Source organism: Gobius niger (assembly GCF_951799975.1).
Source record: "Gobius niger genome assembly, chromosome: 3".
Classification (NCBI taxonomy): Eukaryota; Metazoa; Chordata; class Actinopteri; order Gobiiformes; family Gobiidae; genus Gobius; species Gobius niger.
This window is the reverse complement of record NC_136854.1, coordinates 25,576,249-25,603,889: the sequence shown is the minus strand read 5'-3', so window position 1 is coordinate 25,603,889 and position 27,641 is coordinate 25,576,249. Positions and strand designations below refer to the sequence as shown.

General features: G+C 40.3%; 1 protein-coding gene across 1 annotated transcript; it reads left to right on the top strand.

Annotated features, from left to right (window-relative positions):
• Positions 1 to 109: 109 nt before the first annotated feature.
• helz (helicase with zinc finger) lies at positions 110 to 25,966 on the top strand. Its single transcript, XM_079552731.1, has 33 exons — positions 110 to 180; positions 2,027 to 2,263; positions 3,830 to 3,866; positions 4,129 to 4,253; positions 6,435 to 6,491; positions 6,581 to 6,629; positions 6,735 to 6,810; positions 6,919 to 7,117; positions 8,664 to 8,771; positions 8,853 to 8,994; positions 9,105 to 9,251; positions 9,368 to 9,638; positions 10,190 to 10,316; positions 10,402 to 10,614; positions 11,108 to 11,238; positions 12,688 to 12,867; positions 14,280 to 14,381; positions 14,900 to 15,078; positions 17,720 to 17,838; positions 18,215 to 18,360; positions 18,846 to 18,993; positions 19,145 to 19,328; positions 19,720 to 19,948; positions 20,206 to 20,470; positions 21,090 to 21,135; positions 21,438 to 21,619; positions 21,719 to 21,923; positions 22,003 to 22,085; positions 22,184 to 22,643; positions 23,008 to 23,245; positions 23,361 to 23,949; positions 24,069 to 24,321; positions 24,430 to 25,966. Exons 2-33 carry the CDS (start codon positions 2,045 to 2,047, stop codon positions 24,831 to 24,833), a joined length of 5,913 nt encoding a protein of 1,970 aa, XP_079408857.1. The 5' UTR covers positions 110 to 180; positions 2,027 to 2,044; the 3' UTR covers positions 24,834 to 25,966.
• Positions 25,967 to 27,641: the final 1,675 nt, after the last annotated feature.

Here is a 27,641-nt window from a genome sequence, read left to right as displayed (position 1 = left end):
ATGCAAATTAACATAATTTTATGAAAAATTTAATCTTAAAAATATTAAAATGAAAGAGAAATACGTACTAAACATTGATATCATTTTCGCATATACTTACAACCTTCAGAGTGTGCATCCCACTATGCTTTGCGATGGGTCTGACAAGTGGATCCAAGATGGCGTAGAAAGTAAAGCTAGGTAAGTGTTGACTTCCCATTTTCAACCCAACCGCTTGTCCCTTTCTGTGCATTGTTAAAGAGGCCAGGCATCTGTGTAAACATTTAAGATTATCATTAACGCGTTTGTTTGGCGCAAAGATGCTAGTGCAATGCCATAAAAATTATATGCGCACAAACACCGAGCCAAAATTTTAGGCCCAATCCCGTTTTGTTTCGATGAGCTAAGCTACTAGCTAGGTCGCTAACGTTTACAAACCAGTCAGCTAGCGTAATTGTTGCTGTGAGCCTGTTTGTGGTATTAAAGACCACGTACTGCCGAGGAGCAAATAATTAACTGCGATGTATTATTTGGGACAAACCTGTGTAGCCAATCTAAACGTTATTGTAGAGAACCATTCTTTTCTGTATTTTTCACAAGGCTATCGTCATGCACTGACCCTACAGTCGTCCTCACAAGTTTCCATCTCAAACATTCTTACGTTTTTCACCTAAAACGAAAAAGTCCTCAATATCAGTTTGGATGCTTGTTATTTGTGGCCTCGGAATAATTTTGTTTTGTAACCTGGTCAAATAGCTTACAAATCCCAACAATGTGACAGGATCCACGATATCGATATTTCAAATGTTTACTATCACAGATAGCGAGTTTACAGTAAGTCAGTCCCGCCAAACTAGTTGTTGTCCAATGTACTGGGTACTTTGAGTTATAAATAGAGGTGTAAAATGCCTCCTTGGATATGTCAGTTGATATAGAAACTGCTCTTTAATTGCAGTGAAATGTAGCTACATCGAGAGCTAATTATTTTTTCACATTCTCAAATGTGAAACCAATAAACACTAATGGTTTGTCTACAAATCGGGACAGACCCCCAACATTCCCAATATGTAAGCGGATGAAGACACGTATGCCAAATGGAAGGTGAAATCATGCACTGTATTTGCGTCTGATATTATATAATTTTCTTTTGTCTTTTATACTATGCCATTTGTGGCCAATATTACCTTTTTTGTCATTTGTAAACTCTTGAAATGTTAGCAACAATTTCTTACTGCTCAAAATAACTTTTAATTAGTTGCACTCTTCACTCTTCGATAGTAAGCTTCTTTAGCCATGGCACAGTTGGGACACTCTGACACAAGTGCCCAGTTCATTAGAACAAAAAGCTGATTTATTTTTGCAAATCAAAAGTGCAATTCAGAGAATTGTCCTGATTTGGGTATATTTTTGAGCAACCCATCATCTATGAGAGTGAGAACATTTTATGAGCCAAGGTTGGGCGCTTGTGACTGCAGTTTTTTGGAGCAGGTCACACACACTGTGCTCTATATCTTAAAGTGTTGTTGTTTTCAGTCAGTAAGAACACGATGCTCTTCCTAATCTTTTATGGATAATCGTAAATTTAGGGCAATTTTTGTGATTTTCTTCACTGCACTCTTAATATTATCCAGGAATTGTTAAAGCAATTTTGTAAACAAACTAGATGGATGGCAGCTATCAGACTGAATCTGTTCTATTCAAGTAATGGAACATTTAACAATTATTTATATAGAAGTGTGTGCTTTTTAATGACTCTTGTCTATCTTAATGTAAACAACATTTCTACATGTTAGGGGCTAAACATAGTATTTTTAAAAATCTTTATTGTCACTTTTCTGAACTAACAGAGGAATAGTGTCATTTGTTTGGATATCATTACTTTTAGTAAGTTGCGTTGCTGAAAGGTGGTAAACTTTATTATGTTGAAATAATGTTGAATAAATGTGAGACCCATTTGAGAATTTTTTTATTTCCTGAAACCCTTCAATCCTGTATCAGTCTTTCATTGTCTTGTATTTCTATTGACTATTTGATCTTTGTCCTCCAGGTGTTTTGTCCCTAAGTCATGGCGGACAGGAGAGCGGAGAAGTCATGTGAAGAAGCCAGTAGATCGTTAGCCCGGCGGGAGTACGAGGTGGCTGTGAGCCACAGCTCGGCTGCCCTGGTGGCCCTTGCACCCCAAACTTCAGCTCCCACAGCGCCGGCATCACCCAGTTCTCCAGTCCTCACTACTCCCCTCCACAACCGCGCCCTGCTCTACCGCATCGCTGCCTCTCTACAGTTGGTGAGTATGGACTAACATTTTGTGCATTTTTGATAATACATTTACAGCCAACAGATTGACGAGTGAATCATTTTTAAAGGCCCTCAACCTGATTTTTTTATTACAAACGATGCAAGAGGAAGTTACTTTATTAATTTAGAATGTTAGTTGTGATCTGAACTCATTCCTATCGGTCCTAAAATTCGCATCCCAATTCTTCACAGGGACAAGTTTATAGGCACATTTCACTACTTGCAGGGTAACCATTCGGGTCACTGGAATGCAAAAAAAAAAGTTTAGAATATACTAAATGAGAGCAAAACAAATTTCATTCAATTTCTAGTAGGGCTGCAACTAACGACTATTTGGTAATCGATTAATCTACCAATTATTTTTACAATTAATGGCTTGGTTGTGAAAGGTGTATGAAAATTCCATTTAAAAAAAAAAAATTATCGCTACGCTAAAGTGGCATCGCTTGAGGACATGTTGATGGACTATACTTCAAGTGAATGTTTGCTGGAGCCTCTTGGCGCTAATTCTGCTCCTGATTAGATGAGACACAGATGGATTTTCAATGTACAAAACACTACAGACCCTAACTTTTAAAACCAAGTAGGTTTTCATTAAAAAAAACAAGCAATTTTGCTCTATTTGAATCTGTGTTTACTAGAAAACGATTAATCGATTACTAAAATAGTTCTCAACTATTTCAATAAAAGATTAGTTGTTTCAGCCCTAATTACTTGGAAAAAATATCAGGTTTATTGTGTGAGTAATGCTTGTTGTTTGATCATCTTTCTTAATCTAAAATTCAAACTAAACACATCTAGGCAAAATAATTACAAATATGTGTCCTCTACTTATGGAAGGGCATGTTCACAGTCCACAAATGATTCCTGTCCGGAGTAGAGGAGGGATGTAGCGATGCACTCAAGCCCTGATTTGATTTTAAGTTACAGATTTCAATTATTTCATGTTTTTTTTTTTTAAATAACATCATGAATATCAGAATCAGAATAGTATTTATTGCCATTGTTTGAAAACTAGGAATTTTTCTCGGTACAATCGTGCAACATATAACAAATAACACAGAATTAAAATAAAATAAGCTATAAAAACGTTTAAACTATAAGGCTATAAGGGCATAAAGAAGATTAAAATAAAGAAAAAATAAAGAAAAGTAGCATATGATAAAGATAACAACAATTTGACATGGAATAAGACTCTTTTTTTTTTCTTTTTTTTTACATCTGCATTTCTGTCCTTGTTACTGTTATCTCAGTAAGAGAACTTTACATTACAAATGAAAATTAACTTCGACTTTGACTGTGCTTTTTTTAATATTTATTCTTTTATTTTTTACATTGATTCACATTTTAAGCAGTTTATTAATTGTTACATCAAATAGTTAACTTATCGGGGGTAGCTTTTATTAGACTCGTGGTACCAGTATAGCATGATGTCAATGTTAAATATATATAGTTGAAATTCAAAAGGACTTAGATTACACCATATCAAAACTTCTTCTGGACACTACCAGTCTGTATGTTGTGGACCTTCATTTTTGTTCTTTTCTTTCAACAGAAAAAATATGATGATGCAGATGAAGACTGCAAACATGGTGAGTAATTAAGGAGGAAACACTGATCTTTTATTCTCTGTTTTTCAGATCAAAAATAAGTTTGTTTTTGTTTTTTCTGACTATATACATTTTAATAATTGGTCTTATTACTATTTCAATAATTGTAATTGCAATAGTTTTGACACTCAAGAGCTTTGATTTGTGTGTGACGATAATTATGCTCTCATTTTGCGTAACATTTTTCAATGGATTGTTGAGGTGGATTAACAGAAATGTTGAATGTTTCCCTTTATTTCCGCAGTCTTGGCAGAAGACCTATCCAGGGGAGATGGGTCGCTACAAGCCAGCCTGCGTGCCATGCTGCTGGATGGCAGCCTGCAGGAGGTGGCCAGTATTCTCTCAAAAGCCTTGTATGGCGAAGCCCTGGTATGAATTATTTCCGAAACATTTTTCATAACTTGCTTGCACGTTTTAGTTTAGTGCTGTCTAAAATATCGCGTTTGAACTTAAAGAAATAGGCCACCGTTTTTACATACTGAGATATGTTCTTACCTTAGCTTTGACGAGTTCTTTAGGACCTGTCTGGTTTTCACCCGTGCCTTCAATCACGTAAACACAGCGCAGACGGCGTTAGCATTTAGCCTCTCCCCCTCTCCTCTATAGCTCCAAAACAGGTCAAGTAATAATACCACTTTACTGTGCATCCGCACAGTAAAGTGAAGATTACTGCGCAGTAAAGTGAAGATTACTGCGCGGATTTTACCTGCTGCTGCATTATTTTAATCACATGTGCCTGTCACAAATGCAGCACAAAAGCACAGCTGGAGCATTTGGAGCAGAAGAACTAACTCTTTTTATCTAAACTCGAGAAAACAAAACATGCTAATGAAACGTTTACCCCGTAAAACTGGACCTTCAACTAAACATCTCCTACTTTGAGTGTCATTTATGGATAAAAATGAACGTTGTTATAAAACAACAATTTAAGGATTCTTTCTAACCCAATCCCCCTGCAACTCAAGTTTGCTGTGTATTTGAAGAACCTGATAAGAGTATTAAAATTATGATTCAAGGGAAATTTAGAACAGATAAAAATGTGTGAGTAATTTGCGATTAATCGCAAGTTAACTATGACATTCATGCAACATAAAATGTATGACTTAGATAAATATTAGACTATATCATACTGTATATATTTTCATATATCTCAGGAACCGAAAGTGATAGAGAATTGCTGTTTATGCACTGGAAAGAGCTCAGTTGAAGCTTTAAAACGAGCCCTCCCACAGCTTCCTAGACCTCAAGGGAGCGGAGAAACATCACGGTGAAAATCAGTTACAAGTTTGTACACCTATTTTATGTATGTAAGGTTGCAGACTTTTGCGTACAATTTCGGAGTCTTACCCGTTTTTGTTTTGGAATCTGCGGATTGGATTACCTACTAGATATATTCAGCAGCTCCTGTTTCAGTTCAACACTGAAAAATATCCAAATCCCCATAATCGGCATCAGCCTTAGAAAAACCCACTACCTCTATTTGATCTATTTCTATGATTGAAACCTTTACTATACTAATTAATGTTGAACTATTGTAATTTTAACTCAGTACTTTTTTCCACCCTTTGAACCTTGCGACTTTTAAAACTGTGAGCCTAATTTATAGATTTTTATGGTCATACTGAATATTGTGTTATGTATCACCCTTCGCTGTCTTTCTCCACATCTGTCCACTGGAGCGGGGGCAGCAGGATGCCCTTCCACGCTATAGCTAACGTGGCTTCGAGTGCAAAATAAATGCTTTTAATTCTCTCACCGATGAAATATTAAGATGCATGATATGCGTTTAAGTGATCTTCTTGGTCAATGTTGCTAAGTCTAAGTTTAAAACTAACTTCAGGAAAAAATTGTTTATATCCAAAGTCAATGCAATATAGACCATATCATTTATTATGTTACATAAATGTATATTGAATTGAATATGGGGTAGGCACATACAGTATAAGCATTATTGCTTCAGCTTGCTTAATTTTAAGCCGTAATTGTATAGTTATGAAAAACGAATGTAAATTGCTCAAAATAAACTAAAAAGAAAAAAAAAATGGATGGTCCAGCGATGCGTGGGTGTCAAAAGCCAGGCACAAGCGGTCACCACGGACCCAGCTCAGAGTGGCTTCGAACACCGGGAAACTCCCGAGCTCCGGAGGCTGTGTGCATTTACATGCGGAGGAGGGCGGCTCTAAACACGGCCACACTCCCGAGGAGGAGTCGTTGTGCGAGCAGCGCTTTGGCTTCACTGAACACACACGTGTTATGATAATATAATTGAAGTTCTTAACACACTTTAAATGCACTTCAAATACGCTTGGAGCAGTTGCGGCCGAGCCTGTACATGTAAAAAAGATTATAAAAATCTTTATACAATCTGTTGGTGTGGGTTACATTCAGGTGCGCTCAATAGTCCGGAATTTACAGTATAGGCTATTTAAGAGATTTAAAAAAAACATGAAATTAAAATAATGCCAACCCCCTTGATAGACTCCAAAAATCGGTCAGGCCCTAGTAACATTATCAAATAATCACTAATTTTTTATTTATTTTTCCTCACAGAATGGTATAGTTTCTAAAGACCTCACCAGGTTAAAAATGCTGTTCTCAGAAGTAGAGGTATGGTTATTTTACTGAAAGAAAATTGCAAGGTCTCCAGCTCCCTCAGCATCTCAATCTCATCTTATCTTTATTGTTGTATTCTTCAGGCGATAAATGGACAGATGGTCCCTGAATACAGAGATGACCACGAAGAAGGTTAAGTGCAGCTATATCTGAACCTGAACAAAATAATGATTAAACTTTTCTTTTAAAATATGACTATGTGGAATTAACCTCCTGACTCTGCCTGTTTGCCAGCAGAAATCCAAGATGGCTGGCAGTTCCGCCCTCCTCCCAGAGGAGTCACCAGCAGTGAGGAGTACACCCTCTGTAAAAGGTATATGAAGACTGGGAAAAGTCAAGTTTCCTCATATGTGGTACATTTTAGATAGTATTTGGAAAAAGTAATTTAATTTGTCAATAATTTTTTTTTTTTGTGATACAGGTACTTGGAGCAGGGCCTGTGCCGGTATGGAGCACAGTGTACATCGGCCCACTCTCAGGAGGAGCTAATGGAGTGGCAAAAGCGCTATGCCTCACGCCTCATTCGCCTCAAACAGCAACAAGAGAGCAAACACTTCGCTGAGAACTACATGGAAACACTGATAGAAAAGTGGATGAACTCGCTCTCACCCGAGAAAGTGGTAAGTGGCAAAGTGTAAAGACTGACAAAAGCTGCTACATGTTCCTTGGTCAATGATAGGAGTAACGTATCAGTGGTCCCCAAACTAATTCCTCTCTTGGACCAGCACCCAACTTGAAATGGGGTGGGTGCACATAGAAACACCAATGGGGGAGGAGAGCTCTTCTCTTTGGTCCATGATGGCGGCGTGCTGACATTGCTGCGATGCCACCCCCTAGTGACAGGGCAACTCCTGAAGATTCCCTTCAACAAGGGAACCAATGGGGACTTTACACAATGTCAAAAACAACTTACAAACCTGGCTCCAAAGACAACTTTTCTTTTTTTTTTTTTATTGTTGCCATTTCCCCTGTGACAACTCTGAGGGTAGTTTCATATTTTTTAACATGGTGTCCTGTAAAGTTGATATTTTAAAAAATGCTTTAATAAGTATCAAGAAGAAGAATTTAAACCTTGGTTGAAGCCGCTCGAAAGGCAAGGCCTACTGCTAAACAGTTAAGCGTTTGTTTCTACCTACCTTCTAATCTGTTTGTAACAGCACGCTAACAAAAAGCTAACAGCTTACCGCAAGTGACAGTGATAATGGATATTTGGAAGGAAAGAAAGACAAACAATTGTCAAGAAAGATGAAGAAAAATGTAATTTAAATGACAAAATTAGTGTGGAACGTTGCTTAAAGCCACACTGCGTAACAATTCACCTAACAAATAGAATAAAATACAAGCATATATTGTATTACAGATATTCTTTATTGTTGATAAAGCCCTAAAAAAATTACTAAACAAAAGTGTGTTAGCTGTGAGTGTCTCACCTCTCATCAGACCTGATTGTAACTTTATTGGGAGCGGGACGTCTCCAGTTCGTCTCCATGGAGATGTTGACTAAATTCAGTCAAATAATAGGCTAGGTCCTCATCCAAATTCATTATTTGATTACCCAATGAAGAAATTGCATTTTCTTTGGTCATTGGGAGCATGTTTTGTACTGGCAACAGTAGAATAAAAAATGTTACGCAATGTGCCTTCAAAATCCATTACACATGTACATTAGCTACATTTATATCCATTCAAAGTAAATAATAAACATGTTAGCATCATTTTCATTAATTTAAAATTAATGTTATTTTATCGGTCAAATAGATTTATTTTGTCAGAAAAGTAAAAAAAACATACCTGCCACTTTCCCAGTGGGAACGTATCCTATAATGCTTAATGTCAAATGTCAATGTTCTTTATTTGGTCTTCCGTGGATTTAATGAATTTGCATATTATCTTTTATATTTTGTTTTATATCATTCTCTAATTTATGAAGAGGTCTTTAAAAAGTGCATTAGATTTGACTTTGGGGTTCTTGCAGATACACTGTTTAACCAGGCTGTTTTTTAATATATGGAAGTAAAAAGTTTTAGCTTGGGGCTATGATTTACAGGCGGTGGAGAACTGTAGAGGCTCGTTGCCAGTCCTTTTTAGGGACATATTAATTCCACATGAATATTTTGGAAATATTTGCTTTTACTGATCCTTTCTACTGATCCTTTTTTCTGTCAGCTAAGTGACTATTTAGAAGGGGTGAATGTGGAAACCAGCTCCGGCCTCTCTGTTACTGTCACTACCAAAAAGTCATCCCATTCCTGGACCTTCTCCTTGTTGTGCAAGGTACTTTCAATTCTAGTTGCCAGTATGCAAGGGTTGTGATGGTATGTCATTTTATTTTAATGTCTTTTTAATTGGGAATAGCCTGCAAGAAAGTTGTACCGCATCGCCTTGCTCTATGACGCACACCGGCCACACTTCTTCATCAGCGGAGTGTCAGCGGGCGAACAGCTTCACTCTGTCCCCACAGGGTGCCAGGAGTGGACTCCTGCAGAAGAAACATCAGGTATGTTCAGTGCTCTGTTTAAAACAGACACATCTGTGTGTTTTCTCACTGTAATCAGAAACTTGTTGTAACTTATTCACTTACAGTAATCTGAACATTGTGTTTCACAGACAATGGCCTTGACCACTGTGTCTACAAGGTAGCTGTCGGCTTTGCCACAGAGATCTTTGGTACCTTTCGACAGACAGTGGTTTTTGACTTTGGGTCAGAACCTGTGCTTATGAAGCGAATAATGGTGGATGCTGCCTCAATTGAAGGTAAAAAACAAAACAAAAAAATATTTGCCCCTATATTTATCTATAATAAATAAAGCACAGTTGAAAAGATTTCAATTTGTCAGATTTTAAATGAAATGTACTTTTTCATTTATCAGATCTTGAACATTTGATGGCTGCAAGACAACAGCTTCTGATGACTGCAAAGCGCTGGGACGCGTCCTGTAAGACCATTGTTGAATTCACTCAGAATGAGGCCATGGCTGAGATGGAGCGCAGCCTACTGTCCCGTTACCAGATCCCCCTGTCAGCAGACCAGCTCTTCACCCAGTCTGTGCTGGACAAGACTCTCACCAAAGACAACTACCAGGCCCGGCTGCATGACTTGCTCTATATTGAGGAGATCGCACAGTACAAGGAAGTTAGCAAGTGAGTTCTTTGGCTGTCAAACTAAACATGAGAAGAAATCCAGATGTTATTTTCGGTTGTAACTCTCCCATAGACTACCGCACTTGTCGGCACGGTGGTTTCTGTGTGGCGTATGTTCTCCCCGTGTCTGTGTAGGTTTCTTCCGAGTACTCCGGTTTCCCCTACCAATAAAAATATGTGCAATAGGTTAATCCGCTGGCCAGGGGTTTTTGACCATTAGCTGATGATGAGAATCCAACTGGCCAGATTGTTGCACTCGAGAAAAATATTAAGTCACACCCAGTAAATATTGAGGGGGAACATACACCCAAACTGTTCTCTGCATTTGAGTTCTGGAATGATGCTTGACATTGCTTACCACAAGGTGTCAGGCTTACCCTTCTTTTTGAGTTTGCCTCCAACAGCCAGAGTTCCAGTCAATAGTTCACTATCCTTTATTAAAAATGGGTTTTAAATGTGCTTTTAAATAATCTGTTGTGTTATGACATTATATCAACTGTAATGAAGAACAATACCTATAGTAACTGATATTCTAATGTCTGTCCATGCAGATTCAACATTAAAGTCAACCTCCAGCTTGTCACAAGCTTTATGCTGACGGGCATTTCAGTCGGAGCAAAGTATGCCCAAAATGGACAACTTTTTGCACGCTTCAAGCTTACCGAAACCTTGTCCGAGGTAGTGGACTTCAATACATCCCATTATCGCTAATGCCCCAATTTGTTATCTAAATTTTTTCTACCTTGCTGTCTTTCCAATCCAGGACACTTTAGCTGGACGGCTCGTGATGACAAAGGTGAACTCGGTCCTCCTTTTGCCGTTGGGTCGGGAGGGTGCCAGCTGCCAGCCACCTCCTGGAGTCAAAGAGCGCGTCTATGAGGCTGTGATTGAGGAGAAGACCAAGGACTACATCTTTCTGAGGATCTGCAAAGGGTGCTGTGAAGAGCTAGGGCTACAGCCAGACAGAGAAATACAGGTGCCGGTTTTGATTTTGATAGACCCCACTTCTTTAAGGACTAAAGGTTGATTTACTGTGGATTCAACAAGTTTTTGGGACCTTTACTTAAAGGCTTTATTAGACAGGACAATATAACGATGATCCACAGCAAACGTTTGAGGCAAGAGTTGATCTTACAACAGTGACCCCAGCAGTGCAGCTCTGTGTCCAATGTACATGTGCTGCACAGTTTTCAGATTTTTTTTATTTATTCTTTCATTTCACTATGGTATGTTGCTATTTGTTCACAAAATCCGATTCTTTATTCCCCTACACCCTGTATAACCAGGTTTTTGTTTTTATTTTAAGAATTGTTAAGTTCTGGATAATCTCTGGAATTCACAAAGCATGTCAGTAGCCCATAAGAAACAAAATGACCAGCTGTTATTTAACATTATAGTGAATGCGCTACCAGTTTGTTACTGTAATACGAGGTTGATCTCTGATTTTATACTGTTGCTTTTTGTCTCAGGTGGAGCTTCAGTTCCAGCTGAACAGGCTGCCGCTGTGTGAAATGCACTATGCTCTGGACCGCATCAAAGACAATACTATTCTGTTTCCTGACGTCAACCTTGTCCCAACAATCCCCTGGAGCCCCAACAGGTCAAGATCAGTTTCTTCATTTTCATCTTGCAAAAAACACGATTGTTCATTTATTGTAAATAATATTTGAAAAGACACTTCAAACAGGCATACGGGTAATAGACGTGACATCCATTGTTTGCGTTATCCAGTTAAAACTTGCATGGAGTTTACATCAAGGTCACAGAGATTTATAATTATCCTTCTATTGATAGTTTTTTTATTGATTTCAAGTGATTTTCATGTGTCACACTGCCGGACATTTTGTCAGAATAACTATGAGAAAAGCTCATAAGAAAGATGGATCCAAATTTATCTTGAAATCAGTGTTTGTTTAAAAACTACAGACCTATAAGATGAAAAATAGAATTAATGTTATGAATTTGCTTTAAATTAAAAACGTTGAAGAGACAAGTTCATGTAACACCACTAACCGTTAAGTGCCCATATGCACAAACTTCCTGCAGAAGAATATATTAAACACCTGAGTGAGTGTGCATTTGCTTCTGCTCACTGAAAAGCTGCCAGCTCCTTTTAGGCTTTAGATATCTCAGAATTTGGGCAGGTGAGCCGACACATGTAGAAATCCTTATTGACAAGAGCAGGAGTCAAAAATAATCCACAGTAATTTTCTCAGCTGCAGCTGTTTCCTGCCAACTCGCTTTGATTGTGTGACATTTGTTTAATTGGAATTTCAGAAAGTCAGCGTATCCTGGTGGGCTCATTTTAAACTTTGTAAAAGTGTTGCCCGTGATCTACCACAACTGTGACAAGTAAACGGAAAAACGGATAACACTTTCAATATGCAGGAGAAGCGACTAAATAGCTATTTAAATCAGTGTTTCTCAACCTGGGGAGCGGGCCTCAGAAATGGCCAATTTGCTGATTTTGTGATAAGTAAGGTGGATAATATAGTCACAATTTATTGATTTTGCTTTTTTTTTATTAATGAGATATTCCCTCTGATCTGTGTCTCATGAATTCACTATATGTACAAGAGTTCCTAAACAAACGATCCGCTGATTTCCAAGTGTTGCACAGTTTCCCGTTCGTTTTTTTACCGTCACATAACAAGCGCTGCGGTTCTTTCGGCAACGTTATGCAATTATGAAAAAAATGGTTAAGATTTGCTGTCTCTGCACATTGGATTATTTAACCTGCCACTGACTTCATGTGTTTTGGGGTGGATTTAACACCGGATGCTGTTTCTTCAGCCTTTACCGGTGAGTGCGCACTGTTTGGCACACATACGCATGCGCCACGGCTCATGAGACGTGACAGCGGTTTACCGTGGGTCCTAAAAAGTCTTTCGATTTAACACTACCGTGAGCTTTTATGACTGCGGTAATTGTAAAAAAAAAAAAAAAACAGTTAATCTTGACATCCCTGAAACAAACACTGAGTATACATTTGTGTGTTTTCTTCGTAATCTAAATCTCTCTTCCTCTTTTTTTTTTTTAAATATTGCAGGCAGTGGGATGAACAGCTGGATCCGCGCTTAAATGCCAAACAGAAGGAAGCCATCCTCGCCATCACCACACCTGTGTCCACGTCTCTGCCTCCAATCCTCCTCATAGGGCCTTATGGCACAGGCAAGACCTTCACTCTGGCTCAGGCTGTCAAGCATATCCTCCGCCAGGACAATTCCAGGTTTGAATGTTTTTCAGTGTTTCTTTTTCCTTTAAAGATCCACCTTTTTATAATGCGCTATTGGTGAAGATTTGCCTGTAAGGTCAAACTCAGGACATGATTGAGAATTTCAGAGCCGTAGTCCAGTGTTTTTTTGTTTTTGCTTTTTGCCTCGAGGACACTGGCAGCCATTGTTTTGCATGTGAATTTAGAATGTCAGAGTTGCCAATATTGGGCTGCACAGCTCATGTTTGTGAGATTATGCAAGTGGCCGCTTTATTCTTTTTGGTCGGTGCACATGGTTAGTCTGATTATCGACACATCTCTTGGGTTGGACAAACAGGCTTGTAAATGGCTCAGTGAACTCTCTGGGCGTTTCCAACACAAAAACAAACTTTATTTGTTTTGGCATTTTTTCATTTCATTTCATTAGTGAGATTTGTTTGTACGGGTAGATACCCATGAGAAAAAATGCTGTAATTTATCCAGTTAGAAGAGAAGAAATGCAGTGGATGCCTAAATGGTTTCCTGTTCTTTATGAAAAATGCAATACATTGGACTGAAGTGACCGTTTTGTTCTTAAATAAGGAAAGATGTACAGTATGTGTAACACAAAATGTGTTGCAATGTAATATTTATTCCTCATTTCACTCCAGTCATTACCTATTCCATGTTTCTCGTGAATTATTGAGGTTTTAAAAGCTACGGCAAGTGAGATGGACTAACGGGGCTTAAGCCTCCTGTCAATGTTTAGATTCTGGGGAAGAAGTCAAGTAGACTCCTGGCTCCAACATATCCAGAGTAATTAAATACATTTAGGAATATTCTTTTATCGATGATAATGATTTGCAAGATTTCACACATTCTGGTCTGTATTACACGCAATCATATATTGTTAAATAAACAACAAGGTAAGGAATAATCTACAGTAGGGCTGAAACAACTGAACGATAAATCAACAACTATCAATCGTTTTCTGGTAAATACAGACTCAGATAAACCAAAAATGACATAAAATCTTAGTATTTTGGCTGAATAACTAGTTCTTAAAGTTAGGATATGTAGTGTTTTGTACATTGTAAATTTCATAAATACAGTGGCTGTGTCCAATTAGAAAGCAGAATGATGAGAACACTCAGAGCCTCCAACAAACATTCACTTTAAGTTTACTCCATCAACATGTCCTCAAGCGACCTCACTTTAGCTCTATGTGGTAAAAACTTTGAAAAAATACATAATTCACAGCCAAGCAATGAATCGATGAATGAAAATAATCTGTAGATCAATCTTTGCAGCTCTAGGTATGGTAATGACTGATCAGCTGTTATAGATACAAATGGTAATGGAGTAGGAGAGTGAAGTTTCTGCCTTTTGGATTGTTCCTACATTTCAAGTGTGTATGTGTGTGACCTTATCTTCTTTTGCCTCTACAGAGTCCTTATCTGCACACACTCCAACAGTGCAGCTGACCTTTACATTAAGGACTACCTTCATCCTTATGTTGACGCAGGAAATTCACACGCCAGACCTCTCAGGTAAAAGTTTATTCATTTATTCAATCTCATTTCTTTGAATTAAAGAGGTCTATGTCACTATCACTTAATGACGTTTATCAAACAATAATATATATTTTTTCATTTATTTCATTTTCTTGAGCATCGTGCCCCATTTACCCGTACAATCTCAAAGGTTTAAAAAGGACAGAGGGTGTGTGTCTTTTGTCCTGACTTGACAGCTAGACGACGGTCTTAAGGCCATGTGCTCTTTCTTTGAGCTTGTTTCACATCATTGCACAGTCTAAACTCTTGGCCTCCAGACGTACAAAGCATCTCAATATAACCAGCGTTTGGCTGGTTATATTGAGATGTTTGATGAGATTAGGTGAAAAGCTACTGAAAGTCGGAAGCGCAGTCTTGTTTTTGTCGGTCCTACCCACACATGTTCACTTGTATCAGGAATACCATCTACTCAAAAGAATGTGTTTCATGCCACATTTGGGTTTTCAAATTCACAGATTTATTGGAAGTAATTTTGCTCGTGTCTGGTTTTTCAGGGTATATTTCAGGAACCGCTGGGTGAAGACGGTCCACCCGGTCGTCCAGCAGTACTGTCTCATCTCTGGCACACACATCACTTTCCAGATGCCCACCAGGGAGGACGTCCTGAGGCACCGCGTGGTGGTGGTCACCCTCAGCACCTCACAGTACCTCTGCCAGCTCGACTTAGAGCCAGGTGAGCTCCTCAAGTCCTGCACTGAATTGCCACAAGACAAATATAACAGTAGGATTTAGTCAGCGGGTTCTCTTATCAAGCATTATTCATATATATTTTAGAAATAAACAGTATTTTACATAAAAGTATTTCTCTCTAATTTACCTATGCTTTGGTCATCCTTCTATAATCCGCTATCCGGGCGCTGTTGGCAGGGGCAGAGTTTCAAACAGTCCAAAACTAACTGTTGTGGAGTCGAGACTGAACTCAAACCGATTTATCAGCTCAGGCTAATATCCAGCTCTAATGTGGAGGCAATGGGGGCTTTGTGTGTTGCTCGGGAACACCATCTGTCTGTTTCTAATGTACCTCACATCATTAAACCTTCTCCCCATGTTTTATCGTCGTCTTCCCCGCTCAGCCTTGGGATCAGCACAATGGCAATTGGAAAAGTCTCCAGTTAAATCATTATGGGTATTTTAGTTTTCATTTTTGAGTTTCAGGTCAGTTGCACGTTGTTATTTATCTGTAGGTCAAAGCCTTACAGCGGTTACAGAGGATCAATGGTATATGTTCTTCACCACCCCTCATGAGAAAAGTAAAGTGTTTGGCTTCCCCGGGCCTGTATGAGGGATTGCGGTGATATGGACGCAAACCACACCCACATCTTCACATCCTCTTTCGGAGCCTCCATTATCTTGTTCATTTATATATTTATGTCTTAAAATTCCAATAAATAAAAAGTGACCATTTGAGTTTAAAAATGCACATACTTACTCTGTGACTAAAGCAGTTTTATGGCTATTTTATCTCAACGTTGATCAGACCTGATTTCATTCCGAGTATGTAAGACTTGAATATTTCACACGCAGTATAGCATAATCAATTATATTGCGGAAAGATCTGTCACTTTTCTTTTCTGGGCTTTCCATTTGTTTGCCTGCGATGGTTTGAATAAGAATAGAAAAATACGTTTATTAAGGATTTGGGTTCGCAAAAAGATGACGACTTGTGACCTACAATGGTGTTTTAGTGAAACATCTTTCGTCCTCTATTTGTTTTTTTCAGTTGTGTTCACATGGAGCCAATGTTATTAGATCATAGAGCGGCTGTAAGTGAGAAAATGTAATTTGTTGTAGACATGCGTTCCCTGGGCAAGCAGCTGTGCGTCCCAGGTGAGACATTAAGCTCTATGTTCCTTCACGTCTATTGCCCTGAGGTCGTATATAGACCGTCCCTGTCTCCTCTCGGCCTGTATTTAATCTGTATTCTCCACTGCCTCGGGGAAGGCACACATAGTGAATGACTCATTAGCTCCATTTCAGCGCATCCCACATGTATCCATCGCAAGACTCATTGAACAGAGCTCCCAAATGAAGTACTTTTCAAAGTGCTTTGATTATTAACTGAAAACTGTACATTACTGTTTGATAAATGTATATATTACAAATGGTGTGGTGGTGTGATATTAGAGCCGAGGAACCTAATTTATCATCTCTGTACAGTAGTGTTTTCTTCCACCATAGACCTGTATTATAAACCCAGCTATATGTGGAAAAGAAAAATATACTGCACATGCTTTAATTATGGCTAACGGGAGTAAGTGCAAATCAGCGCAAATTATTTGTAAAGGGGTGTGCCCTGCTTTGCATCTAAAAAAAGTTATCTAAAAAAGTTGTCCACACACCCCAAGCATGTTAAATCATCTGAACTTGACTACAACAGTTAATGCCCAACTCATAAATCATTCTTCACACTTATTCATTGTTAAGTAGTTATTAAGCAAGGTGTTACCGTTTTTTATTTCTTCGGTTTTTTTTTAAAGAAAATTCAAACTTTATTGTTAGAATCATAGAATGAAATTTGCCATTTACCAATTAGAATTTGCCTCGAAGGCTTTGCCAGGTCAACCCACCCTGCTCCTCAAACAGTTACTCTACAGCCAAATGTGATATCGTTATTGCTGAGGTTGACTATTGAAAACGATCAAACATCAACAGTATTTTGTCATTGGTATTTTGTGCTTTGAAAGTGGTTCAAAGGAAGTTGAAAGATGACTCTTGCCTCTCTCCTGTGAGGCCCATGTCGTGTTGTTTACTCATCTACAGTCTCCGAGTTTATCGTTTTTCCCGCCGTCACAGCCCATATCTGCATTCGCCGGAGAAGGGGTGCTTTGGCTTTGGAGGCTGTTTGCTGGTTGTTATTCTGCCGCTCTCCTCCCCACTCACTGCGCCCGTACTCATTTGCCATGCCGTTTCATCCCCTACCCTCACTCTGCTGAGCACCATTTGAGCTTTGGAAATCAGGGTTAGGCTACAGTTCCTCTGCTTTCAAAACCTCCACAAAAGTCTGCTTTTGATTCACAAAGAAGGGACATGTACCTACTGTAGATTGGAAATGTGAAAACTATAATTATTAATGCGCTCGCCGAGTACCAGCGACCAGATGACAATGCACTTTGTTTACTCTTAATGAAATATTGATGAATTGGTTATTTTTTTAGACTAGCTGCAGAAGAATTGACACAGGTCCCAATAAGTAAAATAAGTCCAGTCAACATTCTTTTAATCTGTATTTATGAATTGATTCCATGTCTAGACCTTGATCTGTCAGATCTCTGCCCTGACCTTTAATGTAATGTTTGACTGTTTGCTTTTGGCAGGACTCTTCAGTCATATCCTCCTCGATGAAGCAGCCCAGGCCATGGAGTGTGAAACCATCATGCCTTTTGCTCTAGCTAACAAATCTACTCGCATTGTGTTAGCTGGAGACCATATGCAGGTATGGACTGTGCTCTGTAGTTCTCAATGCTTTAATACTTTTGTCTCTAAGGTAATTGAGCTGAAAGACGGACAACTTGGCGTAAGAATTGAGAGCGACTGGAATTCACCCAGTTGTCTCCTGTTTCAAATTCAAAAGCACAGACTGTAGCCGCTACAGCCACAAGACAAATATCTGTCACTCTAACTTTTAGTCCTGATTCATTTACTCCTAGACAGGGCCACGAGTTGCCAATAAGTGAGCAGAGAGTCAAATAGTTGTAAAGATTTTGCTTAGGTTTTTTTTTTTTTGTCGAGCCATTTCAATTGTAAAATGATGAGCGGATTGATTTATTTGCAATAGTTACTCATATCCCCTCTTTGTGATTGTTTTGCAGCTCAGTCCTTTTGTATACAGTGAGTTTGCTCGTGAGCGTAATCTCCATGTGTCTCTTCTGGACCGGCTGTACGAGCACTACCCTTCTGAGTACCCCTGTCGAATCCTTCTGTGTGAAAACTACAGGTCCCATGAAGCCATTATCAAGTGAGTCTCAACCTGTGCCCCTGCCCCACACCTATGGAGCAAATTATGCCACTTTTTTTTTTATTTGGCCTTAACTTTAACATAACTTAACAGCACAACTATGGATGATTTATCATAGTATTACGCAACACCAAATGGTTCCCCTTGAATCGACATGAGCCTCTTCAGCAATCTGAAACAGTAACTCTGTCATCACGGGTTTTGCTTTTTTGCTGCGTTTAGCTTAACTTAAAACCAACACAATATGTCTCTTCCTATATTCCTTCTGCCCATAAAGGCATTGTAAACACATTTACAGTCGTGCTAATAAGTTTACACATTTTTAGGGCCATTTCTCAAAGAATATGATGAAAACACAAACACTTTGAACCATACCTACTGTGAAATATGGACCACCAGTTTACACACTAAACTTATTGGCACAACTGTATGTGCTGTAACATCCACCTCATTTGTTTGACTCCACTCTTACCTGTTTTGTGCAGCTACACATCAGAATTGTTTTATGATGGAAAGTTGATGGCAAGTGGGAAGCAGCCGTCACATAAGGACTTCTACCCGCTGACCTTTTTCACAGCCAGAGGTGAAGATGTACAGGAGAAGAACAGCACTGCCTACTACAACAATGCAGAGGTACAGCACATTTCCTAAGTGTAGGCCTTTGAAAGGGGGTGGGCATAATAAACACTATGATTCTGCCTGGTATTATAGTGTTAAATTGGCTCTGTTTGGCCTCTTGTGCTGCACCGCCCTCAGTTTGCCTTCTCTGTACATTTTCTCACAGGTTTTTGAAATTGTGGAACGAGTTGAGGAGTTGCGAAAAAAGTGGCCTGTAGCTTGGGGCAAGCTGGACGAGGGCAGTATTGGTGTGGTGTCGCCGTACGCCGACCAAGTGTTTCGGATCCGAGCTGAACTCCGAAAAAAGAGGATGCATGAAGTCAGTGTGGAAAGGGTCCTCAATGTTCAAGGTAATCAACTGATCATTTAACCGTCAATCACATTTTAAAAAGTTGTGTTGTGGGCCCTTCGACACAAAAATGTGCTTGTAGGTGTAGAAAGCTATAACACAATGAAGTATTGAAGCTTGGACCCTACTCTTAACATACAACCCTTTCATTGGAAACTTTCTGTTACAAAGTTACTATAGTTTATGGCTTGTAGAGAAGATTGAGAATAGAAGAAAACAAACTTTGTAATTCCATGTTTTTCCCCACACAAGCGCATATAAAACATATGAATAATGGAACATAATGGAAATATTGACTTGCCTGAAGGACAGCGGTTATGTACATAAGATTAAAACAGAGCTGAGACTTCATAACAAGCTACAACCAAACTTGTCTTAAACCATGTTTTCAGGTAAACAGTTTCGAGTGCTTTTTCTGAGCACTGTGCGGACGCGACACACCTGCAAGCACAAACAGACAGCAATCAAGCGGAAAGAGCAGCTTGTGGAGGACTCGACCGAGGATCTCGACTATGGATTTCTCTCCAACTACAAGCTTCTGAATACAGCCATCACCCGAGCACAGTCCCTGGTCGCTGTTGTGGGAGACCCCATAGCATTGTGCTCAGTCGGTCGTTGCAGGTACATATGTTTTCAATATTTTGAGATTTGTTGGCATTTTCAGGCAATGTCACAAACAAACAATTATTTTTAGCTGTCAAGAGTAGTGACATGCTGCATCCTTGTATTGGCTTGTTTACAGATCCCAATACCTAAACCCAACAACATATCTGTGCCTCTTACTGCCCTCCTGTAGCTCTAGAAGCCCAGCTCCATGGTCCCTTACGACTTTTTCGATTCCTGCCTGATTGTTTCCATTCTGCCATGATCTGTTACAGGAAGTTCTGGGAGCACTTTGTCTCCATCTGCCACCAGAACTGCAGTCTCCACGGCATCACCTTTGAGCAGATCAAGGCCCAGCTCGAGGCCTTGGAGCTGAAGAAGACGTATGTGCTGAACCCTCTTGCCCCTGAGTTCATCCCTCGTGCCCTGCGGCCAATGCAAGGTCACCACCCTGCGCCCCAGCCCCTCCACGCTCACCACCATCATGCCCTGCCCCTGTCCAGCAAGCAGCCCATGCAGTCACAGCAGTCACCACCGAAGGTACAGCACCAGTGTAGGGCAATGACGTCCACACGGCTCAGGATCTCATTTATAGAATTACAATGCTCTTTTAATTACCGTTTAATGTACACCAAAGCTCAGCAAAGTGATGGATAATGATGTTTAGTCCACATAGTGTATTACCTCTCGAGAACCCCACAGATATTTCTAGGGATTAGCTTGGTAGGTTGGGAGAGGTTGTGTTGTTTTACTGGGTTTGTGACGTCTTCGTGTGTGTGTCTGTCCTCGCTGTCTCGCCTGAGGTAAAGGTTAACGAAATCACCACAGCTGCCAACCTGCTGCCTGCCCCCACTGAGTTTAATGAGCTGCAGCTCAGCAGCTTCACTGGCCCCAGACACTTGTCTTTTCTTTTCACTTGCTCACAATCATGTAACACTTGTAGTCATGTAACTTGTTTAGCACTAAGCCATTAGACTGTTAAATGTATACAATGTACAGTGAAGAATATAGTGGTGGAGGTTTTTCATTCCTGCCTCTTGTCGCTGTGACAGATGTGAGATGCCTGTGTATCAGTTGGATTTCATTAGGCATGTTTTCTGAATTTTACTGACTTTACTCTCCACTCATATTTACTATACCTAAACTTTTTTCATTACAGGCAAAACATCCAAATCATACGGACCACCTTCCTCCAGATGGATTTGGTGAGTGGAAAATGCCATTAGTTTTCACTGTATTGCTTAGAGTCTTTGGTTCTCGCTGTTATACAAACTTCTCATCTCCTAACATTGGCACAAATCAGATGTTGCGGGTCCAGAGAGATTAGGTTGCTTAATGTTGTGTGTGCAGACAAGAAGATCTGTTCTGTTCAGTTCTTCAGTTTACCTTCTAAACCACCTGTAGCTCCAGACTTCAACATGATGAAAATACACACTGAATGCTCTGATAACCTTTCGTGAATTTTTTTTGGGGATTGATTGCATTCATGTGTGTTCTCTTACCGCAGTTCCACCCACTCCTGCTGTGCTCATGGGAAATCCTATCCGAGCTTTCACGCCACCTCTCGGGGGCACACAGACTGGTATGGGCAAGTCTCCTAGTCCTGTTCAGAGGATAGACCCTCACACAGGAGCCAGCATCCTGTATGTCCCAGCAGTGTATGGAGGGATCATGCCCATGCCTCTGCCAGTGAGTACTACTTCTATCAAGTCATTTTGAGTCATGTGTAGCCCGTCTCCTGTCGCTACTAAAACTTGGCTAACTATATTTCACTATTTTTTCTTGAAGTTGCCATGGCCAGGCTATCAGAACCGCTTTGCTGTGGACCCGCGCATCATGAACCACCCAGCAGCCATGGCTTACAACCTGAACTTGTTGCAAGCTCCAAACAGGGGCTCCCCTGTCCCATACCCTGGCGTAGCCCACCCCTCTCCTCTGGGAATTGGTCAGCCCAGCCCAGACAAAGAAGTGCAAGCTGAACCCATCAGAAATGGTTTGTCAAATTGGTTATTTTTGGAATTGAATTAAAGTCGTCTTTAATTTATTAAGTTAAGATTTTGCTTTGACTTCAGGCAAGATGGATAATTGTCCAAAATCAGAACAAAGTCGTCTTCAAACACCAGAACGGAAGAACGCAGACATGAAGGACAAACAGGTAAGCTCTGACATTAAGATAAAAAATAGCACGTTATAAAACATTGAGAGGATGTAATAATGCTCTATATGTACTTGATTGTTGCCATATTATTCCAGGGGGATTTGGACGCCAGCCAAAATCGGAGTTTAGACTCTCAGACAGATGGCCTTGGATTTCACAATGCAATGCTTCAACGGAAAGACCCTTCTGCTGCCCAAAGATCTGTCAACTACCATTTGGCACCACCCAATGCAAGCTTCCCTCCTCACTCCACCAGCGGGCGTCCGTTTCCCCCACAGTATCTGTCCAGGCTTCCGTACAGAGTCCAACACCCACCTCCACCACAGCTCAGTCCGGCCTACACCAGTAACAGCCACAGTACTTCATTCTTCAGCGGGCCCATGGGTGCTCACAGGCCTGTTCACTCTCCCACTCTGGATGGGACCGAGTCTGGGGCAGCTGAGGACACCCCCATTAGGACCCCTATGGGTCATGCAGGGGGGCACCATCCAGGCCTGTCCCAGAATCACAGAGTCAACAGTTTTGGAGAAGACGGTCAGGATGGAGATAATATGGGTGAGTGGAGAGTTGTTCCTTTTTGTTGTTGTTTGTTTTTAGTCTCCATCTGTGGAGTCAGTGGTTTAAAGGGTTCTGCAACCGTAATTCAAATACGACCTAGACTGTACAGGTGAAGTGTTTTTAATCCGTGGGAAAGACACTTGAGTATGCGTGTGTGAGTGATCGTGTGTTGATGGCAGTCGGAGAGGCAGTTGGTGTAGATAAGCACTCTGAGGGCAGTTATGGCAACAGAAAATAAAAATAGCTAAGCAACCAATAATTTTACTAAATATTCTGCAAGCCAATATTTACATGTATCTCTAATCATTTCTCCATCACTTAAATCCCATGTCTTTCTGTCTGTTCCCTCTTTTCTCTGTAGAGGCGCTGAGCCTACAGCAGCAGCAGCAGGCAGCACGGTTGAGCCAGTGGGGGGAGGCAGCAGGACCTCTCCTTCAGGGCCCAGTGGCCTTCCCTGTGCCCCAGCCGCTCGCTCACCTGACTCAGCCGGGCATGGCCCGCCTTCCACCGCACTTACTCCGCGCAGCAGGGTGGGGCCTCAGTGCCAACACGGAGGAAGAGGCGGGTCTTTCTGCCACCACTGGGCCACCTTTCAGCAGGTTGGTGTTGACAAACAAGTTATTGTCATATCTATAATAGTTGTCTCTAACTACTTTTATAAGCAAAGTCGTAAACATGTTTTCAGTAAGGATAATGTGGTAATGATGTGTGCAGGTACCCCGGCCTGCTGAGAGAGATGACTTCACAAGAGCAGCCTGACTCAAGGGAAGTGTCTGAGCTGCAGCCGCCGCCTCAGTCTCGGCTGCTGCAGTACAGACAGTCTCGTGCCTCTGCAGACCCCTCTCATATGCCCCCTGCCTCAAACCATGTGAACCTCTTTCCTTCTGGACCCTATCCCCATGACACAAGCCGCACCCCCCTCAATGACCCTCTCCTGAACAATCCCCTGCAACAGCACCAGGTCAATCACCTCTATAACAGTGACGGCTTTCCTTCTCAGAGCCAGTGCCCCAGTCCGCCACCGCCCCAGGTCAAATATCTAATGCAGGAGCCCCAGTGGCCTCTCAGTGGCACTGCTGCAGCCAGCCCTCCACAGCACAATAACCCAGTACTAGGTAACCAGGGCCACAGACTTCCCAATCCCTACGCACTGCCCATGATGGCGCACGCCAGCAGACAGGAGCAGGTTCATCTGATGCACCTCCACCAGCAACAACAGCGAAGTCAGAGCTCAGAGCAGGAGTCTTACCACCCACTGTCCCCCCGGACATCTGCACCCACTGCTCTGCACAGTGTAGACGAGGTGAGCCTTCTACTCAAATACTTTCAAGTGTGTTTTTGAGACGTCTCGGTATGTGTCTATGTGTCTAATTGTTGGAGTTGTGGATTTATTGCATACTTCTCTTGATTGACTCTGTGCAGTATGAGCCTAGAGGCCCAGGTCGGCCTCTCTATCAGCGTCGGATTTCTTCAAGTTACCCTGAAGACTCCTCTGTGTCCCAGCCACCACAGCCCTGTAATCCAGGTCCCCATGTCCAACACCATCAGCACCCTCATGGTCCCCACCCCTTTCACCCACACGAGCCCTGGCCCACCAACGGCGGTGGTCCCAGCCCTTTTCAAAATGTTCCTTGTAATGGAGCTGGAACTCTGGGACAGCATCGGGATCTTTTGGGTACGTATGCAAGCTCAACATTCTTCAGTCATTATAGGATCATAGTATAATGTTTGTAGTATTACACCTCACATTTGAATTGTCTCCTGTCTTGTTTCTGGCCCACAGTGTCTAAAGGCCACCGTCCCAACGAGGAGCAGGTGAAGGCTGAGGCAGCAACTCAGGCACACCTGGGCTCTCTCCAGCACCTCGGACAGTTCCCTCCCCTCATGTCCAACAACAAAGCCCCCCCTCCCCCTGCTCCCATTGAATCAGGCCAAGGTCCTCACCTTAACAAATCCCCCAGCAGTGAGTCGGGCCAGGCTCCTCATCAGAGCAAGGCCCCCACCATGTCGTACGCCAGTGCCCTGCGCGCCCCGCCCAAGCCCAGAGCAGCCCGCCCCGAGCAGAAGAAGAACAGTGACCCCCTGTCCTTACTGCAGGAGCTCAGTATAAGAGGCTCAAATAGTAGCAATGGGTATTACTCCTATTTCCCCATGTCAGAGTGTCACCTTCCCACCTCCAACAAATAACCATAAAAATGAAAAACATAAAAATTGAAAAATGTTTTCTTTTAAAACAAACAAAAAAATCTAATCACAAAATAGTGCATCTATAAATTGTTTCTATCAATAGTTTTTATTTCAAAATTTAGTTGCTTTTTTGTATCAGTCATCCTTCGCATATCTGTGATAAATAAGTATATATAACGAATGCATTACTAGTAAATATATACATATACATTATGTATATATGAATATATACTTATTATATATCTACAATTGTATATGTATGTAATAAAACAGAAAAATATAAAAAGGAAAAATATAAAAAAAGAAAAAATAAGTAAAGATTAAAAAAAAAATTAAAAGAAAACTTAAAAAAAGGAAAAAGGTCAAGACTCGGTCGGCCACTTCGCCTCCCTCATCCTCCTCACTGAAGTTGCTTTTGTTTTGCTTCTTTAATTTGAATTTTCTTTATATTTTGAGTGGACGTCTGTTTTCATTCTACTGTAGCTGTGAAAAATTGATTAAAGCGAAGTCGTTTACCGACACTGAAACTAAACAGAATAGTGTAAAGTAGATAAAATTTCTTCTAATCTGTACATAAGAAAATAAATGACTGAATTGCCTCTCTATAAATCTGTTCATAATACCTTTATCATGCTAAAGCTGCGCTTTGATTGCTTTTTAACTGTTGGCTTTGATTTCTTGAATACCCGATGGGACAGATATTCTGAATACGTAAAGCCTGTTTTTGTCACAAATTAAAATTAACTGATTCAGTGACCCAATTCCAAACATTGAAACAATTTATTTTATTTGATAGCCACTGGTTTGAGACCGTTTATTCAGCTGGCAACACCTGTTTGACAAATGAAATGTTGGTGTTTTGTTGCTAATGTTTTTAAGGACAGCATTGATGGTAAGAGAAAGTTGATGGTTGTGTTGGAGAGTAGAAATTTACACTGCCAGTCTGTTTGAGCAAATATTAATTTTTTGGTCTATTCCTCAACTGTAGTTGACATTTGACTGTAAAAGTTCAGTTTTTAACGGGTCAAAGATTTGGTAATGCCGTAATGTCACTGTAACTGTGTTAAACAATGTGGGTATAATTTTGAAATAATTTTAAGGATCATAAATAAAACATACATTTTAGATTTTCATCCTTCTTATTAACTGACTTTGTTTTGTTTTTTTAGAGTTGCTCTTCATAATAGTTGAACAGTGGATGAGGCAAAGCTTAATCCAGATTTATGACTTGGCAGAGAACAACACCTTCTTGTAAATATGCATTTTCTAGACAACCTGTACTTTGGGAGCACCTCCATTTTGTAGACGCTGTTTCAAAGAAGAGGGAGGCCCCTTTTTAATTATGCAAATTAAAACGATTCTAGAAGTGGACATTAGTAACCACACTTGTGTTTTTCAATGGCGTCTGGGGAGGAGGAGGCTTTTTGTTGCACCTGTATGAGTTTCTTCACTGTACAGTACTTATATTTAGGTATCGTTATTGTCTTGTTTTGTTTTGTCTGAAGTTCACAGCTATGAAACAATCAATTCTTTCATTTTTTTTTCTCCCTTTATTTCATGCATGTTGAAAATGGCTGGTTTTAATTTGTTTTATCAGTTTGTATTGATTTGTGTGAACAAAACAAATATATAGAAAAAAAAAAAAACACTTTGGTTAAACAGAGCCAAATCTTTTAGTAGATTATGTTATGTACAAAAACCTGTGACATTATTAGCAAAACTATAATATTTTACAAATATGTAGATGCTATGTACTAGTCTATTTAAGTTCTTTCGTGCAGAACTAATGCTGAGGTTGCTCCCTGCCGTTTTGCAAGTAACAGAAGCGTGTCGTTGGCTACTTTCTGACGTTGTGCAATACTAATAATACATTGCTTCTTTGTATTTATTTTGAAGCAGAGGAGATTGAGCCAAAGAAATTTTGAAAGGATTTTCTCTCCGCTGAATTTCTGTGTTCGGACGGGATTCTGTGAACTTTAGTTGCCTTGAAAAGCTGAATTTGACGGGAGCAACCTCGTGCCCGACCACTTGGGAGCACGGTGTTCTTGCCGCATCCTTCTCACCCTCCTGTGTTTGCCTGCTCTTCTGTTGCAGTTTCTATAGCGCACTCTTGATTTCTCATCCTCGGGTCACAGATCTATTTCAATCAGTCGTGGTTATAATAAAGGATTTACTCTGTTTCAAAAAGATTATTTTCTTTTTTATTGTTTCTTTATTAAAGTGTTTATATTGAAAGCCGCCTCGGTCTTTTTCATTGCCTCGTGCCACTGGCGTTCGAAATGATGAAATGGTGCATGTGCAAGTCATAAGCCACAGTACTTAAACTCTACCATTGAGAATAGTTTATTTTGTGTCAGCGTAATATTTTTATTACAAATTCATTTCATAACACCACACTACTGCAATTAGAAGCTAAATGTCGTATGAAACCATGTCATTTGAAACCGTGTATTTTTGGACTAAAGGCTTTATTAGGGCTGTTCTGGGTGAAGAGCAAACAGCATTTAGCAAAACAGTTTTTACATACTGAGATATGTCCTTACCTGAGCTTAGACGAGCTGATGGGTAGCTGTCTGTTCTTTTTGCGTGCACTCAGTCACGCAAATGTTAGCATTTAGCCTCTCCTAGCATAGGTATAGCTCCAAACTGGGGTGAAGTTAGAAGCTACCAAGCTGTTCCATGTTTTCCCTATGTAAATACAGTTATGTGAAAAGTCACACGATCCAAGTCTAGTACACAAAATTAAACATGACGATTTTCTAAGCGGATAAAAAGGGGCACTATATAGTAAAGCGTAATAATATTAGG